The sequence below is a fragment of the Lasioglossum baleicum genome, chromosome 15 (assembly GCF_051020765.1).
Source record: "Lasioglossum baleicum chromosome 15, iyLasBale1, whole genome shotgun sequence".
NCBI classification, from domain to species: domain Eukaryota; kingdom Metazoa; phylum Arthropoda; class Insecta; order Hymenoptera; family Halictidae; genus Lasioglossum; species Lasioglossum baleicum.
In genome coordinates, this window is record NC_134943.1 from 12,548,398 (window position 1) to 12,565,124 (window position 16,727).

Genomic DNA, 16,727 nt, shown 5'->3' on the forward strand with positions numbered 1-16,727 from the left:
TCAATTCAAGTTGCCGTCTGCAGGTTCGCGCGGAGCGTGCAGGCTTTTAAAAAGCAAAGAAACAAAAAGGAAGTGTGTACGAGCGAAGAGCGACGGGAATACAGCGATAGTAACTCAATTTCCCGTTCCGACAACTGCTCAATCACAATTAACAAACTGCGAGGGAGTCTCGAGCAAACTCGACGGCGTATCCTCCGCCCCGGATAGGAAAAAAAGTATCTAAATTTCACGCTGTTGTATGGGTATAGGGGGAAGAGAGGTGGCGGCGGCGGGGGGGGGGTTGAAAAGGGACGAAGGGGAGGACAGGGTGAGGAGACAGCGAACGAACGAGGAAGACGGTGGGAGAGGAACGGAGAGGCGCGGTGGAGGGTGAGAAAGAGAGAATGGGTGGGAAAATTGTGTGTGTGGAGAGAGGGGGAACGGAGGTGAGGAATGAAAGTACGAGTGCATGAGTGGAAAGAAGAATGAACACGGGCGAGAGAGCGAGGATGGATAGGTGCGGATAATGCGAATACATCGCGCGAAGTGACGCCCTTATCGTGACAAAAGCACCGTCATTGCGTCGGTTGCAGGTGTGGTTCAGTAATCGCAGGGCGAAGTGGCGTCGAGAGGAGAAATTACGGAACCAAAGGAGAGCAGCCGTCGATCAGGTAGTCGGCGGCGGCAGCAGCGGGGGTAGCGGCAGCACAGCACCACCGGCAGCAACCCCTGCCACACCACGGTTACCCTTAAACGCCGGATTCAACGCCATGTACTCGTCGATACCGCAGCCGATCGCCACAATGCCTGACACTTACAGGTAACCGCTTTATATTCACTTAATCTTCCTTTTACAGCCGAACATCGCAATCGTTGCTGAACTCCGACCTTCACACACCACTACCACCGCCATTTTACCCTCGTGCCTCGCTATACGCGTTTTTTTCTATTTTGCTCTCTTTGCCCTGCATCGGGTCGCATTATTATTAGACCGCGGCGGTTTTCTGTGTTAAGAATACCATCTCAAAAATTTTTTTAAAATTCTTTGAGATGTTAGAAAAATTAGTTTACTAGGTAATATAAATATATATAAAAAAATTAAGAAAAGGTCACGTTTCTTAAATTTTGTTATCTGTGCTTATGAAGAAAATTTAAAATATGGCTTTTGTAAGTCTAATCATGTTCTAATCAATACAATTTCACACATTGACACTGCCATGTCGGTCATACATGGATGACACAATTCTCCGTGTATCTATAAAAATTAATTTTGTACATAATGCAGTTGCTTGAACCGAATGTCCTCCGGATTTGCACGATCTAGAAGAGTTTAAAAGTAATCCCTGGGATAAGCTATAACTCTGTAATTTTTATTACAATGCTTAAATTACTTTGATTTTGCGGGACTCTTGGAGGATGATTATTCGGCAGTCACCGTATTGAAAACGGAAAATATAAGATTAGCAATCATTTGAAAACTTTCGCCGTAACGTCTGCAAAGATCGAAGAGATCCTTTCTCAATTTAATTCGCAGAACGTAGAGAGGTGCCCGAACGAAAGATTACGATGCAGGCTAAAAGAGACCCTCGGGTCTTAGACACGGGACATTGGAGCATCCTGGCAAAACCCTTACAGTGCAAGATAATTACCAAGAACGAAAGATCTCGAGCGAAAGGTCTGCCGTGGAAGTCGGTTATTGGACACTTAAGAGTGGACAAGTCGCGTTTCGCGAAAGGCCCTTCTGGAATCTCTTTGAAATCGGCAGAGATTGGCCCTCTCCGGTTACCGTTTCCTGACGCGGATCCGTTTTCTCCTCGCAGCTCGATGTCAAGCAGCTTGGGCGGGTCAATGGGTGGAAGCTGTCTTCAGCAACGCGCCGAGGGATATCCAGCGTACGTGTTCCACGAGCCTCTCCACTCGTTGACGCAGTCTTACTCCCACGCACACAGCACTGCTGCGCACTCGCAACCCCATCGTGGTATCCCGACCTCTCATGGTGGAACTCCCACCACACCCGGTGGACAGCCTGCAGGACCAGGCGGTGCGCCCTACCAGCCGACGACCTCGACCGCGACTGGTGAGTTTACGCTTAAGGATTGTTTGTTTGTTCCTGCTGAATCTTCAAAGCCGTCTATCGGCACCCAGTTAGCCTGCTCCCCGCTCTCCGGTACGCGTTAATCAAGGTCGTAGGTTGCGACTAGAAATCATGGTTTTGAACGTGTACATGAAATACACGCGAAATCTCTAGTTACAACGGACTGAGATTGTACAGCCGTTTTCCATTGGGAACAGGCTACATACTGACTACTCTCTTCCCAGATGAGTGATCAGTAGACTGCGGATTTTATGCATTTATGACAAAAATGGACACGTACAATTTAAAACAGTGGAGGGGCATTAATCAGATTTAAGGCCACCAGTGTATTAGTTTCACCTTAATAGGATAATTAAAAGAAGAATGAAATTTTTATATGGCTCCTGTGTCTGGCAATCAATGCAAACATTTCTCATTTTGTATTAAGATCCGCAGTCTAGTGAGATCAGTTTTGTTAGATTCCGATTAGGTTACGAAAAAAACTAACGCCAGAAGTTTGTAGTAAAAATGACGAATTCCAAAAAATATTTGAAAACAGTGATCCTTTCTGAAGACAAACGCTTTAATGTGTATGGTCGAGACCGTCTAAATGTCTAACATTATTACTTCCACGATTTGTAAAAGAATGTGAGAAAATCAAAGTACAGAGTGAGCTAAAATGGCGGAGTATTTTTAAGCCAATTTTTTTCGAGAAAGAAACAATGAAAAATCTAACTAAACTGAGCGGAAATATGAATTTTTCAGTTGTATATTGCACACTACATCGTATTTTAACATCTGCAGATTAAGATAAATAGAAAAAGTTTGTGCACATGTGAAAATTCAATTTAATTGAAGACCGCGTAGTGCGAAAGAGGCATATTATCTTCTCTATCTAGAGTCGTCTCAAAGAATCGTGCCAATTGGAACCGATTTACCCGAGTGAAAGCTGTTCCTTGGCTCGTTAACCGCGTCTTTATGGTCGACAGCAGGACCATAAGCTCATAGTTTCATCGTTGCAGGATTATGTCCAATTTTCTTTTATTTGGTTCCATGATAATTTCAAATTTAATGCTTCCTGCGCGGGCTTCTAACTCTTGACCGATGAAAAGAGCAGATTACAGAAAGATACAGTGCTGACAAAACAATAAGACATTTTATACGTTTATATATTTTTTACCTTTATAGGTAAGGAAATGTACACTTCAAACATCCCGTATTTTGATTACTATCAATATATACAGGGTGTTCCCTCTAACGCGGCGCACGATTTTTCACACACTTGCAGCCATCTGACAAAAAAAAAAGTTTCTAACAAGAGTAGTGTGGGAGATTTGAAATATTAGCTACCTTTTGAGGTAGCTACTCGGTCTAAAATGTCTAAATAGAGGACACAAAAAGCGGAAAATGCCACGATTGGTATCGCGTGTTCGCGCTGGCCAACGCGCTACGCGTGCCGTCTGTAGAGAACAGGCTGTTCCCGCTCAAACGTACTTATTCTGTACCATTGAAACATCCACCTGATTACACACACTCGAGGATTCGGGCCGCGCAATTGCGGCCAGACGGTGAAAAAGGAAAACAGCGCGCGTCATCGCGAAAACTAGTTATCGTAGCAAACAGCACCCGCGGAAATACGTATAATGGCCGCAAGAAAGTTTGTTTCGGCAGTGAACGCGGCGCTCGGTATTCACGATCGACGTGGAAAATCGCAAATAAATTCGCCGTACCTTTGTAACAACGGTCTCGTTCGTCCCTTTCGTTGAGGGGATGAAATTCATTATACCAACTGACCTACTTTCGGTGATCTTGTTTTAATTAATTAATGACAATGGTAAATTGATTCGGGTAAATATCATCTAAAATGTTGCTGACAAATTGCGAGAATACACAGGATAAACACGTTATCAGATAATTTTTTATTTCTCACGCATGGTAGAAACATTTTGTAGGAAGCTTGAGAAGCGACACACGACTCATCCTAATTCTCATTCAGGTTTTATGTTTAATAATAAACCGCTTCAAACTTATCCGCAAGTTTGTATTTAACTACCGGAAAACTTACTTAACTTGTTTTGTTTAAAATAAGCGTTCTTCTTGTAAACGGTAGGTATTAGGAAAAAATATTAATAAATACAGTATAAAAATATATATAGTTTTTATTGCATTTCAAGAACTAAAGGTCACCGACGTTTCTCGAAAAATATTGGAGATATGGAAAAATGGACGTGGACTACTATATGGTTTATAGGAAACGGAAAAGCTTTTCCCTGTAACATTATTTTACTAGTTCTTACTAGGACTGGTACTTTCCTTCGCAGGTCGAAGATTTTGAAGCATCGAATTTCGGAGTTTCGATTTCTGAAACTTCAAAGGTGATGAGAATCGAATTTTTGAGCATCAAAATTTTGCTGCCAAGTTATATTTGAGAGACACTGCTGCATTTCGAAAAAATACGCCACCACAGCTAAAAGATTGATTATATTAAAACTTCATACCCTTCGAAGTTCGCTTCGTTCCTTCGAATCCTTCAAATTTTCGAAGAGTCGAAGCTTCGGAAAAGTAAGAGCACTAATATTTACCGTTTACAACAGAACACCCTGTACATGCCCTGGCGATAGTGACCAAGCAAATAGGTAGTACAAGCGCGCAAACGATGCAAATGGCTTGATAAACATTCTGTGATCGTACCAGCGCAGTGTTCGCTCTCCGTCTGCGAAGTAGCTAGCCGAAACGCTCCTCGAAATTCTTTAGCGGGCTCGGTTCATCTCGCGCCGCAACCAGTGCAGTGCCGAGAACGAAATAAACCGTCGCGGATTACCCGGAAACCTCTTTGCATGTAATCTATAGATATAGCGGTTGTTCCCGGCGACGTGTGACAGGAAGGTGGCAGGGTAGGTCGGTTCGGATCCAGCGAAAAGTTCTGGGGTGGCCGAGAGATTGTCGCGCGGGGCACGTGGGTCGTTCGTCCACGGAATTGTCAAAGGATTTTAAAACAAATCTCTCTTGGCGGCGCCGCCGCCGCGCCGAGGCAGAGGGAGGGTTGAATCGAAGAATGGGATGTTCGGTGGTTCTCCGTCCCCTCCGACCGCAGACGTAGCCGGTGAATTTTCCATTTTCTCCGATTCGCACTTTCTCTGTCGAGCGCAGAGCTTCTTTCTTCCTCAACTTTCTGTTCTCAATCCCGCTCCGCGTCCCTTCGACCCCTCTCGTTTAACGAAAACTGTGGAGGGACGACCCACACCATGTACCTTGTCCCTCCCTGCTGCCCTGCAACCCCTGTTCCTTCTTTCTCGAGCTGTCTCTGTTTCGCCGTGGCTGGGCTTGTTTTCGCCGTCTCTGTCCCACAGTCTCTTCCTCTCTTTAAGGTATACAGGGGCGAACAGAGGATGTGGATGGGTTGGGTCTCGCCTCGGCTGGGCGAGCGCTCAATAACGTGCGAACCCAAAGGGGAGGAAACACGGGGGTGCGCGGCGTACCTACAGGAATGGAGTGGAACGCCGTAGAATGGTGGAATACTGCGGAACACGCGCCGCATTCCTTTTGTCTTTCCGCCCCGTTCGCCTAGCTCCACTCGCTCTCTCTTCCTTTCGCTTTTCCCTCCGTTACCGTCCTCTCCTATCCCTCTCTTCCCCTGCTCCACTCCATCCCCCTTCTATTCCTCGTTTCTCGCGCTTCTTACGTGCGGAACGAGCCGCAACTTATCCATCATAATCGTTTTACGTGCATGAGCGCCGGGGACTTTCACCGCGCTCGTTGCCATCACCACCACCGGCGATGTCCCGTCGCGTCGTTTCCATTGCTAAGTGCCCGCCCGCCGACCCTTGGCGTGTATCGTTTTCACGGAGAACGCGCCGCTTGATCTCACTCGTTGTACCATGATTTATACGCTCCTCTGTTCCACGAAGCGCACCTTAAATATGTATTCCAGCTTGATCGTTGGATAGCCGATGGACGGTAAAAATGTTATGAATGGGGGATTAGCTCGATTCAGGTTTGGCGAAAGTTCGCTCGCTGAAAGAACATGCCTTTTAGAACGATCGTACGAGATTATGTAAAGGGGCCTGTATGCTGTGCGATACACTATTAGGTGTACAAATTCATTCTCGGCCCTATTACTAGACTAGCTGTTGCATTTGTTTAAATGGAAACTTCTACCCGCAAAGTGTGGAATTGCATACTACCAATTCGATAGAACGATCGCTTGTCTACTAGACTGCAAAAATATAAAGATATGCCGGATTTATTATCCTATACATATACATAGAACTCCGGCAGCTGTATCAGAATTATTTCAATGACTTTCCGAAAACTAAATAACTCTAAATAAAAGATTTTATTTTTTTATTTTTTTATTATTAAAGTTCACCGTTTGAATAGTTCTTTATTCAAATTCTAATTCGGTTTTATTTCACCTTAAAATACGGAAATGACTTTCTTGCCAATCAAGAATTTACAATTCTTGTAGAAATTGTTTGTTTCGTATAAAGATCCTTCTGCTCTCTTTATAGATTGACCGCACGAAGGAAACGCGTTTGGTTGTTTTCCAGGTGTGATATCGGCGGGCGTTTCGGTGCCAGTGCAGATCCCGTCGCAAACTCCGGACCTGACCGGTAACTATTGGCCGAGGCTCCAGTGATCCCAGCTTTTCGGGTTCCCGCCTGCGAGCCTGCTCGTGGGCCAGGAGAGCCCGCCACCACCGACAGCCACCCCTGGTGCAGTGTCCCGACCGCTGCTCGCGTCCCTTGGCATACCAACGCAGCAGCCGACGCAACATCAGCCCTCGAACACACCGGCTACCACTCCCGTGCACACCTCCGACACCAGTGAGTGAATGAACCGATCAATCCTCTCCGAACGTTCTCTTCCCAGAGATGGTTCGTGCGCGCGCGCGACACTCGATCACGGCTCGCCGCTGTCCGACGAATCGCTGACCCCGATCACTCGAATCGCGTAGGATTTGTCACGAGACCAAGATACCGGCGCGGCGCACCGCGTCTAGAAAACAGAGGATCACCACAGACTGTGGAAGTGTCCTGTCCTAGCCTCCAGACGGGACTGTCGAGCGCAACTCGGTACCGAAAGCTTGCTACAACGCTTTGAACGCTAAAGGTGTGTGTGCAGCACACTCGAAATTTCGTATTCGAGTCGAATCGGGAAATTGACTCGGGATCGGGTCGGGGTCCCGGAAGCTTGCAATGTTCGGGCACTCGAAGCTGCAGTCGGGTAGAATCAAGTTTGAGAACCCAAAAATTTGTGATCACGCGAGTATGACGCTTTCTCATCATGACCTTCCAATCGAATTTTTGTATTTTAGCTTTTCGAACTTTGCAAACTTTCGCGATCCTGACCTGACTAGAGGCTCGGGTCTACCCGCACGCTACTATGGAACACCAAATGGTCAAAATGGGCTCTCTAGCTGGACAAAATCTGCAAATTCACCTTGTGAATGCTTAATGCATTCGTTGCAACTTTATCAGATGCAAAAAGCATTGTCTCCACTTATCCAAATCCCACTTCGCTGTACTCGATTCTCATCAAATCTGTATATGTCAACTTGAACCACTCCATTTAGTTTCATGAATGAAATGGAAATAGTTTTGACCAGCTCATTTGCCAGTGGCAAGCTCATTTTGACCGCTTTGACGACAGTGTCTCTCGATTTCGTCGAGAGTTCCTTCATCGTCTGGACGCAGCATTTTGCGATTCTGGGGCCTCTTATACACACAGCATGATGTTACGACGAATGGAGTATGGATCGCAAAACGCTGCGTCCAAACGTGAGTAGGAGACCCCACCTTTAGTCTCTAGAGACGCTTCCATTTGCTTTTCCACCTGCTGGTGGAATTGAAAGAAGCGGTTTCCTTCGGAAATTATACAGGGTGGGCCGGACATCGTAGTACAGTCGGGCAGGGGGTGATTCGGTATAACATTTTTTTATCCGAAGCTTCATTTTCGACAAAGCCGAGTTTGAAAATGCAGCGAATGCACGTGGTATTGCATAGGAATCGTCTGACGCTTCTGACCATGATCAACCAATTCTACTGCCGCCATATACTAAAGCAGGCCTGGGCGACGCTGGCTCGCGGAACAGATGTTGCTGCTACTCCTCTTCGGGAGGGAGAGAAGCAGCCACTTCTCACCTTCTTTGCAAGAAATGGAGAGAAGCAACCACATCTGTTCCGCGAGCCATTCCGCACTAAAGCACTTTAGTGCTAACGAAAAAATGTTATTCCTTTTTTCGACTTATCTTTGCATTTAGAATCTACCCCTGCCCGGTTCCACTACGATTTCGGGCCCACCCTGTATGTTCGGTCGGTAGAATTTTGTTATGCTTCGATCAACCAGAATCAGTCTACCGACGGGTGAATCGTTGCTTGAATTCAAGCAGACCTACGACTTCAGCTTTTTGTCTTCGCGATGCGACGTTTATACATATATAGTTATCGATCCACAATATCACACTTTTATAGGACGCTGAAATTCCTTCCATTCAAGAATTTCTCGGCACGCGAGTAACAGGGAGTCAGAACAGAGGTCAATTCTATTAAACTTTTTATCGTATTATTGTACACCCGTAGAAACGTTCAACGATTTTACCGGGATAGAACGAGGAAAGATTCGTGAGAAAAATCGCTGCAACGATCGGTCGGTTCAGAGTTTTCACTACCGCGAGAACAAAGGGTTTAAAAGAATCGAGTTCGGGGGCCTGTTAAACGAACGACGCAACAGGAGCCGAAAAAAGGTTAACGAGTCTGCTTTAATTCGATTAATTAGCCTGGTTGGAAGCTTGCCAAATTTCGCCGACGACAGGTCACTGTTGATGCTTCAGTTACCTTGGTTGCCGAGAGACGGAGACGCTCGCATTCGAAATTTCGAATCGCTCGGAGGAGGGGCGCTCGTCGATGATCCTGTGGTTTCTTTCAGATCGATCGCCAGCTGTTTGCGTGACCAATATTCTTTGCGTACGAAAGCGAAAGTGTCTCATCGGAGTCGTTGATTGTTGCGCTCGCGCGGTATATCGAGGAGAGCCGAGAGAATCGATGTCTCTTCTTCGGTTCACGTTTAATCTAGAAGCCGTAGAAGTATACGCATGACCCGGGTCACGCAGGGTATATTGTCCTTCTACTCAAGACAGTTTGTATGAATGAACGCACGAAGCCTCGTCACGCCGAGACTGATTGTTTGGACGGTCCACCGTGATTCCAGAGACTATCGAAACCGAAAATTTCGAATGCCGAAACGGCATTCGGGAAACAATGCAATTCTATGTCGATCCCAAACCTTCAAAACTTGAAATTCGAATCTAGCATATCGATCTGCTCGTAATAAATCGTTTAACAGTTTCATTGTCATGAGAAGTCACGAGACTTTCACAAAATTGATGAAATAAATGGAAATTCAAAGCCATCTGACATGTTTTCACACTGTACAAATATTTTGTAACTACCATTTCTACCTATCGAGCAGCAGTATTGCCGTAAAGAGATTGGGGGCGGGCTCTGCCGCTGGAAATATTTTTGCGAGATAGGCGTTGGTTTCCTTCGCGAACAAGGGACGCCGAGATTGATAGCTACCTCAAGGGTGGCTTTTTTCGGAGGACGGCCATCATGCTTGCTCGCAGCTATGGCGTCGTCGGCTGGCAACGCTTTCCAGACCGAACAGTTCTCTTCTTTCAAAAAAGCGACTGCTGTCGAACTTCGTTTTCCGAGCAAACACCGACATGTTTACCGTTTAGTTGAAAAAAGACCAAATCAAAAACTGCCAGAACATAAAGATTGGTAAACTAGACAGCAATTCCTTCGAACGAAATATAGATGGTCTTAGTTATTTCTCTGAAAATAATCGAAAGGAATAGGATAGAATTTATTTCGACTTTTCTAAAAGCATAAACTGGACAACGCGTAAGTCTCGTTCTGGTGGACCGTTCTACGAATAATACTCAGAACCAATCGCATTCAATACTCTCGATAGATTTGTTCGAGCTAACGTATCATAATTCCGTTGAAGGTTGACACTATTACTTGCAGGCTTTACCAAGAACTCGAGCGATCTATTATAGGTTCAGTTCCTTCAGCGTATAAAGCCTCTCAATAACTTCTTTTGTCGCTGGAACCACGTGTGTCCAGCAAGTGGCAGGAACTGTGTCCTAGAAACAACACGAATCATTGACACGTTTTGTATTTGCACGAAGAGATTTCCCCGAACTTGTGTTCAGAACGCGACGAGCAACGATTCGATTCGTATACCGAATTCCGAGTACTTGGGTACAGAATACCGAGCATCGGTACCAACGATACAAAACAAATAGACAACTTCGAATAATAAATGACGTCCAGATCCACCGGTCTTTCAAGCGACAAAAGTATTTTACTGCAGAGTACTTATCGCGTGTGTCAAGCACCCGTGGCCAGAGTCGCCAGATGAGGGGAGGTAGCACGAATTAAGGGGGAAAAGTTACTCTCTGCCAGTACCGGACACGTGTACGACAAAGAGGAGTGAAACGTGGAAGAGGAAGGTAGAGTGAGGACACGAGTATGAATCTGGCGACTCTGCTCGCGCGGCAATCTCAAAGCTTCGAATGGTCAGTATTCAGGCGTCAAGTACTCAAGAACACGTACCACCCAGTACTCGAATACCGGATACCGACAAACACGTTCGCACATTGTACATTTCTCCCCGAGTACACACGATGATCGTTACACCCTTTGGTCCAAGTGAACGCGATTCTAGATTAAGACAATCCAATCTGTAGCTGATAACCAGGACTAGAACATCGATTGCCGTGTGTTAACGTTCCGAAACGACTTGAGCCGAGTACGTCGCTCGAGTAATAACAAACCGTAAGGACGTCCGCAGCTGGACGTTCAAAGACGAGAGAGCACGACGACGTTTCCACGGTTCAGCGTGATTGTCCGGAGTCCAATAGCTTCGTCTCTCACAAGCCGATCGTTTCTGATGCTCGCGGTGGGCTGTCGTCCCATTTACCTCCCCCGTGTCATCGATGGCCCGTAGCTCGCGACCGGAACGCCGATACATTCTGTATAAAGATGATTGTAAAATAGCATTTGTTACTTTCTTCCTAGCCTGTAATGTACATTAGGGAGGATCGTCGATAACTGTGTATATACGTGTAGGTAAGAGAAACGGTGATTCCAATCCCGTTCGATCGTACCATTTCATAGAGATCATACACACGCATGCACACACACGCTCCACGCGCGCTCGAGAACGTACACACACCCATACAAACACAGCTCTTTTACCCCTATATTCGATGTTCTCCCTTGAACCGGAAGCGAACCGCAGATTTTACTGACGGCGAGAACAAGAGAGCAGCAGCGAAGCTACTGTTCCCGCTGGGGCGGCGTAGTCACGCGATCCGAGCCTACATTTATTCGCTCATTGTTTCCCCGGAGTTGCTGCAGAGCCGAACGTATACGTTTCACACACATCACCGACAAGGTCTTGGAACGGAGATCGCAGCAGGAATGTGGCACAACGAAAGATTGCGATCGATCGGTTCAGCCTCGAGGCATATCGGTCCCATCCTCCCTCCAGGCGACGCGATGAGCGTTAGGACACCGAAACGCGAAATCTCCGTCGATTTTTCATTGTACAAAGCGGACCCGTTCCGCTCGCAACGGATCGGTTTATCGAACTCTCGGTTTGACGAGGCGTGATGATCATAAAGATACCAGACTCTGTCGGTTCCTTTGCAACGGTGTCGGATAAAATTTGATGGCTTTACTTGGTCTCTAGGTCCTTGGTTACTTCCTTGCTGCTACGCGAGACCAGAGTTGCCGGATGAGGGGAATTTACTCGAATTGAGGAGAGAAGGTACCCCCCCTCTCTCTCTCTGCCATTAACGGATTAGTCACATGATCGTCACGTGACCGGGCCGTAGCGAAGCGTGGGGGAATAGGGTCGTAGAAGGCGAAGGTAGAGTGGAATTAACAGGTTGGAATTAACAAACAATTTTACGTCCATCCTATGCTTTTTCACGCTGAATGACAAATCACAGAGCCACACAAACACAGCCCACTAAATCATTTACACAGCTCATATTTGAAATTTGACAAACCGATACGTAGGGGGTGCAGAGAAGCGATCGGCAACGCCATCAAACTGTATCGTACACCTTCGCAACGGAACTGAGAGAGTCCGGTTTCTTTTTGATCGCACTTTGTAGATCCGGCGTAAAGCGTCGGGTAATTCGATGAAATATTATATCCTGCTTCATCTCTTCCCGTAACCGAGAAGCATTTCGTAGAGAGAATTCCCCTCGCGCAGAACGAATAATCGAGACCCGCGAGACCAGTTTCCGCGGAAAAGTGAATTTCCGGTGGCCGGGGTGCGCGCGGAGCGTTGCGAAAGTGGGAAAATTACGGTACAGGGTAATTTGATATATGTATATGCACTACCTCAGACAAGGCTTTTTACGCGATATAAAATTTGTAATTAATTGCGTTAGCGGTGAAGGGAAGGGAAAAACAGGGGAGTAGGCCGACGATGCCGCCGCGCCGAGCCGCGCCGAGCCGCGTCGGTGATAGGAGGACACGCGCACGCGCGACAAACCACTCTCGAGGTTTTCGTACGATTGACGTAAGTACGCGAGCACTGTTGATAATTATTCGAAACTTTGTGCCCCGGGCGCAATACACGATAATTATATTTTCGGCGTGAAACGGGTTTATTAACTTTTACCTTTCGCCCGTGTGCGCCCGCGTCGCCCGCGTCGCTCGCGAAATTTTCGTCCGTCGAGCACTCTTCGGGCATTATTTCGTGAATAATTGCTTGCCGATTTAAACGAGGAACACAAATAAAGCTTACTGTTAAATTAGACACGGTAAATTCGAAAAAACGGGGGGAAACGCAACTTATTGTTAAATGAGATTCCACAATTACATTTCCACGCTACTAGTGTATTTACTTTGGTAAGTGGGTATACTCTGTCCATTCGCGTTCGTTTCAATCCCGAAGTAACAACATAATTGAGGGACGTCGAAAATCTCTCGTTGTACAATTAATTGTGAGCAGTTCGGTCGGTGTGCGTAACGTGAAAAAATCTTTACGTTGTACAGCTAATTTCAATTCGATTGTAACCGAGTAGTGGCGCGTAGCAAATTCGGATAACACGTACAAAACTAAGAGAGCTGCTTCGTGAAGCTCGTCTTGTCGTTTCGATTGGTGCCACAGTGCGGCGAATTATAGGCAGATGTGGAGAAAAATATTATAATATTTCCATTCTTCTTAATTTGTTCGTTCTCGGTGGGGTAGAAAATTAATTCGGATCGATATTTGAAGGTAGAATTTGTTAAAACATTTATACAGATAAATAATAAGTTTTTCTTATTTAGAGAAACTATATATATATATATATATATATATATATATATATATATATATATATAAAAATTCAGTTGATACAAGGAAACAAACAATTGATTGTTTCTCGCATTATTTCTATATTGAAAATAAATGGATAAGAAGTTTGTAATAAGCTATATGTTATAACAATTACATAACAGTTGAATGGTCAATGAATATTACATTAGTACATAAATCATAACAAGAGAGAAAGAAGAAAGCAATATACATAATCAACAAAATATAAGAAACCATAAAAAACGTAATACAATTTGTTATGTTGCTCTAAGCAGATCCACCTTTCAAGAATTTCAGAATTCTTGATTTCTAAGACGCTTCTTAAAAAATGTATTTCTTAATCATTAGCGGATAGTAACAGAAAAGAACTATAGTTTCACGAACCTTCAAGTTGGACGAGCAAAATATAAAAGAAGCTTGAAATTTTGATTTTAGCGGACACGACGTTTTCTAACGATCAGTAAGCTGATACGTGAAGATAACAGCTTTGCAGCACATATACTCGTAACAGTAGAATTCGTTGTCAACAAAATGAGTCAAGAATACAGAATACTACTTTAGTTTGAGTAAAAAACAAACAAAAAGTAAACTAAAGATACAACTTTTCTACCCAGTAAGCAAAATGTTCGATTTTGGACGGACATCTACGTGCGCATAAGTAGCGCCCCTTCTGCTGGCAGAAAGACCGGGCATCTGCCCGGCAGAAGCTGCTCGGGCAGAACGAAGACTGCTCGATCTTAGATTCTGCTCGCCAGGCTGAGCTCGATTTCTGCTCGAGGCAGGCCTGGCTGACGGGGTAGTTGCAACATAGTTCTTTTTTACTGACAAAGAAGTTGATCTGTCTATTTTTTCCCATTAGACGACGCACTGTGCAGTGTGTTGAATAGTTTCGCTACGGTTTGCAGCCGCGAGGACTCGTTGAAGGCGGCGACGTCTTAGCCAGAGTCGGCATAGGGAGCACGAATTAAGGGGGAAACAGTTACCCTCTCTCGGAAACGTGTCACGTGACCGAGCCGCGGTGGGAGTAGCGTCATAGAAGGGGAAGGTAGAGTGGAGACACACAAGTCCACAAGTCTTAATCTGGCGACTCTGGTGTCGGCGCGCGCGTGCCGACCTCGTCCCCCGGTTTTCTCCTTGTCTTCGTTAGCTAGTCGATTAAACTTTGTCGCCGGTACGTACCTGATGCGAGGAAACGGTGTTCAATCAGGCTCCAGCGATACCCGGCCACCGATTCCGCCGTTGTTCTGTTTGCGTTCGACCGTTCCAGGACACTTTCTATCTCCGACACCACGTTCGTTTACCTCCGCGACTAACCATACCACCCCGCGTCATCCCCAGGCATAAACGTGTAATGGATGTAACAAGCAAAGCCGATTGTTTCGTAGATTCTCGCGATCCGATCTCCGCGGACAGCTTCTGCGGGAAACGAACCCCGTGAAAGGACTTCCGGACGCGAGTCTGTCGAGGACGTCGCGTGTAACTCGGTCGTAGGTGAGACCGAGCTATAACGATTTATCAGCAGTCAAATAGGGTTAATTCGTGTATTGGTGTCGAGGCAACATGGCAAGACGAGACAAAACGAGACGAGACGACGAGGCAGGGCGAACGAACGGCGAGAAACGTTCCGCCACATTATGTGTACAGAAAAAGGTTGCGTGGGAAGACAGCGTTCCGCGAATACCACTGACAACCGGCAACTTAGGTGTACAAAATCCGTATAGACGTCTTTTCTACGCGAGGAACGCACGCATAATGCACACACGTACACGATGAACGGGGACTGTACATTAGTAAATTTATATTTTTGGAAGAAAACTGAAACAAAGTAGCCGCGATAGAGAAGAGAATCTCCAGCGGTAGAGCACACACACACGTTGGTCTCTCAACCGTTCGAGAACACCTCCGTATTCAAAATACACTTCGTTTTCGATCCGTATGTACCACTTCCTCGTTGACACTCAACTCAAGAACCAAAAGTCCAGGAGCTTTGCTTCGTTATTCAGTTCCTATTCTTCTTCCGCTTATAGAACAGTCGTCTTGAGTTCCATTGATTCGATTCATTTCCTTTCCGTAATCTGCGTGATACGTGATAGATTTGCCATACTCTTCGTAACTTCGTTTCCTTGGCAACGACGAGCGTTAATAGTAGTATATTATTACCGTCGTAGCGGATCGGGCGCTTAGAAAGTAAGATGGCGTCTTGAGAAGGAACTTTGGAAAGAGTGAAAATATGTCTGGCGAGTAATGCTCTTTATTTAAAAGGAGAACGAAGACATTAGATGCTTTGAAACGTATGTATACCAACGCTTCGAACGAGAAACATGAATAATTTTCATTTCGTTGGCACTATTCAAATTTATTAAGAAACATTGTCAATGGATATAGCATAGGTTGCATCGAAACGATCTATCGCGTCTGTACATCGTTCGTGGATCGACCTGTGACGCGGAAGTGGTTACGCAGTTTTCTTATTATCTGTAATGATAATTCTTAATAACGAATATAGTGTACGAGTATTAATAAATTTACTATCGAGAATAATATATTATTGCGACAGTAATCTACGTAAGTGTTGTGAATAATGGAGATAATATTGTTGCTGTGATTACCTTTAAGATTGTAAGTAGTAGGATATAGAACCACTGTTAGGTGTCACTGTCTCGATTCAATAAATGTTAATTCATTTTAATGACAACGCAAGTCGTGTCTGGCTTTCATTTGTTCAGCCCAGTTACCCCACCCATCCACTCCTTCCTAGCCGCATGCCAACATCCACAGACATCTCTAGTACAGGCCGGAACATGGTGAATTTGGCAACGCTGTCTCAATCAGATTTCAAGTGATTTGAAATCGTTCACGTTATACCACGGCCTCTATGTATATGCTACTGCGCATATGCAGTAACTTAATCGGACCTATGCACAGTGGTCCCAAATCCCGAAAACAAGGCCAAAACCTCAAAAATGAACTTCCTCCTAGGAGTTTGTAATTCTAGGGTTGGCTAAAGTGATGTTATGACCACCGAATGCCACCAAGGAAAAAGGTAAAAAGTTTATGGTACGTTTCTGCAGTCAGTTCAGAGTTAGCCTTCGTTTGATGAGCATTTGTGGCGCGCATTATGTAGTAGGAAATTGAACGCCCCCGTTCTAAAGTGCACTACTTTCAAAATAGTGCATCAATTTCAATTCTGCAAAATGGATGCTGTTCCTGGAAGTAAGTAGAATGTTTACCTGTTTTTGTATCTCAAAAATGGTTAGTCATTACGTTACACGATGGCAATATTCTT

At 45.3% G+C, this 16,727-nt stretch overlaps 1 protein-coding gene across 2 annotated transcripts in view; it reads left to right on the forward strand.

Moving 5' to 3' along the window:
• Positions 1-11,995, forward strand: part of Toy (paired box 6 protein twin of eyeless) — a 61,799-nt gene extending 49,804 nt beyond the window's left edge. For both annotated transcript variants that reach the window (XM_076439364.1, XM_076439363.1), the window contains exons 8-10: positions 573-799; positions 1,800-2,056; positions 6,604-11,995. In XM_076439364.1, the coding sequence (XP_076295479.1) occupies positions 573-799; positions 1,800-2,056; positions 6,604-6,692 (573 nt within the window). In that variant the 3' untranslated portion in view covers positions 6,693-11,995. The remainder of the gene's footprint in view (positions 1-572; positions 800-1,799; positions 2,057-6,603) is intronic.
• Positions 11,996-16,727: the final 4,732 nt, after the last annotated feature.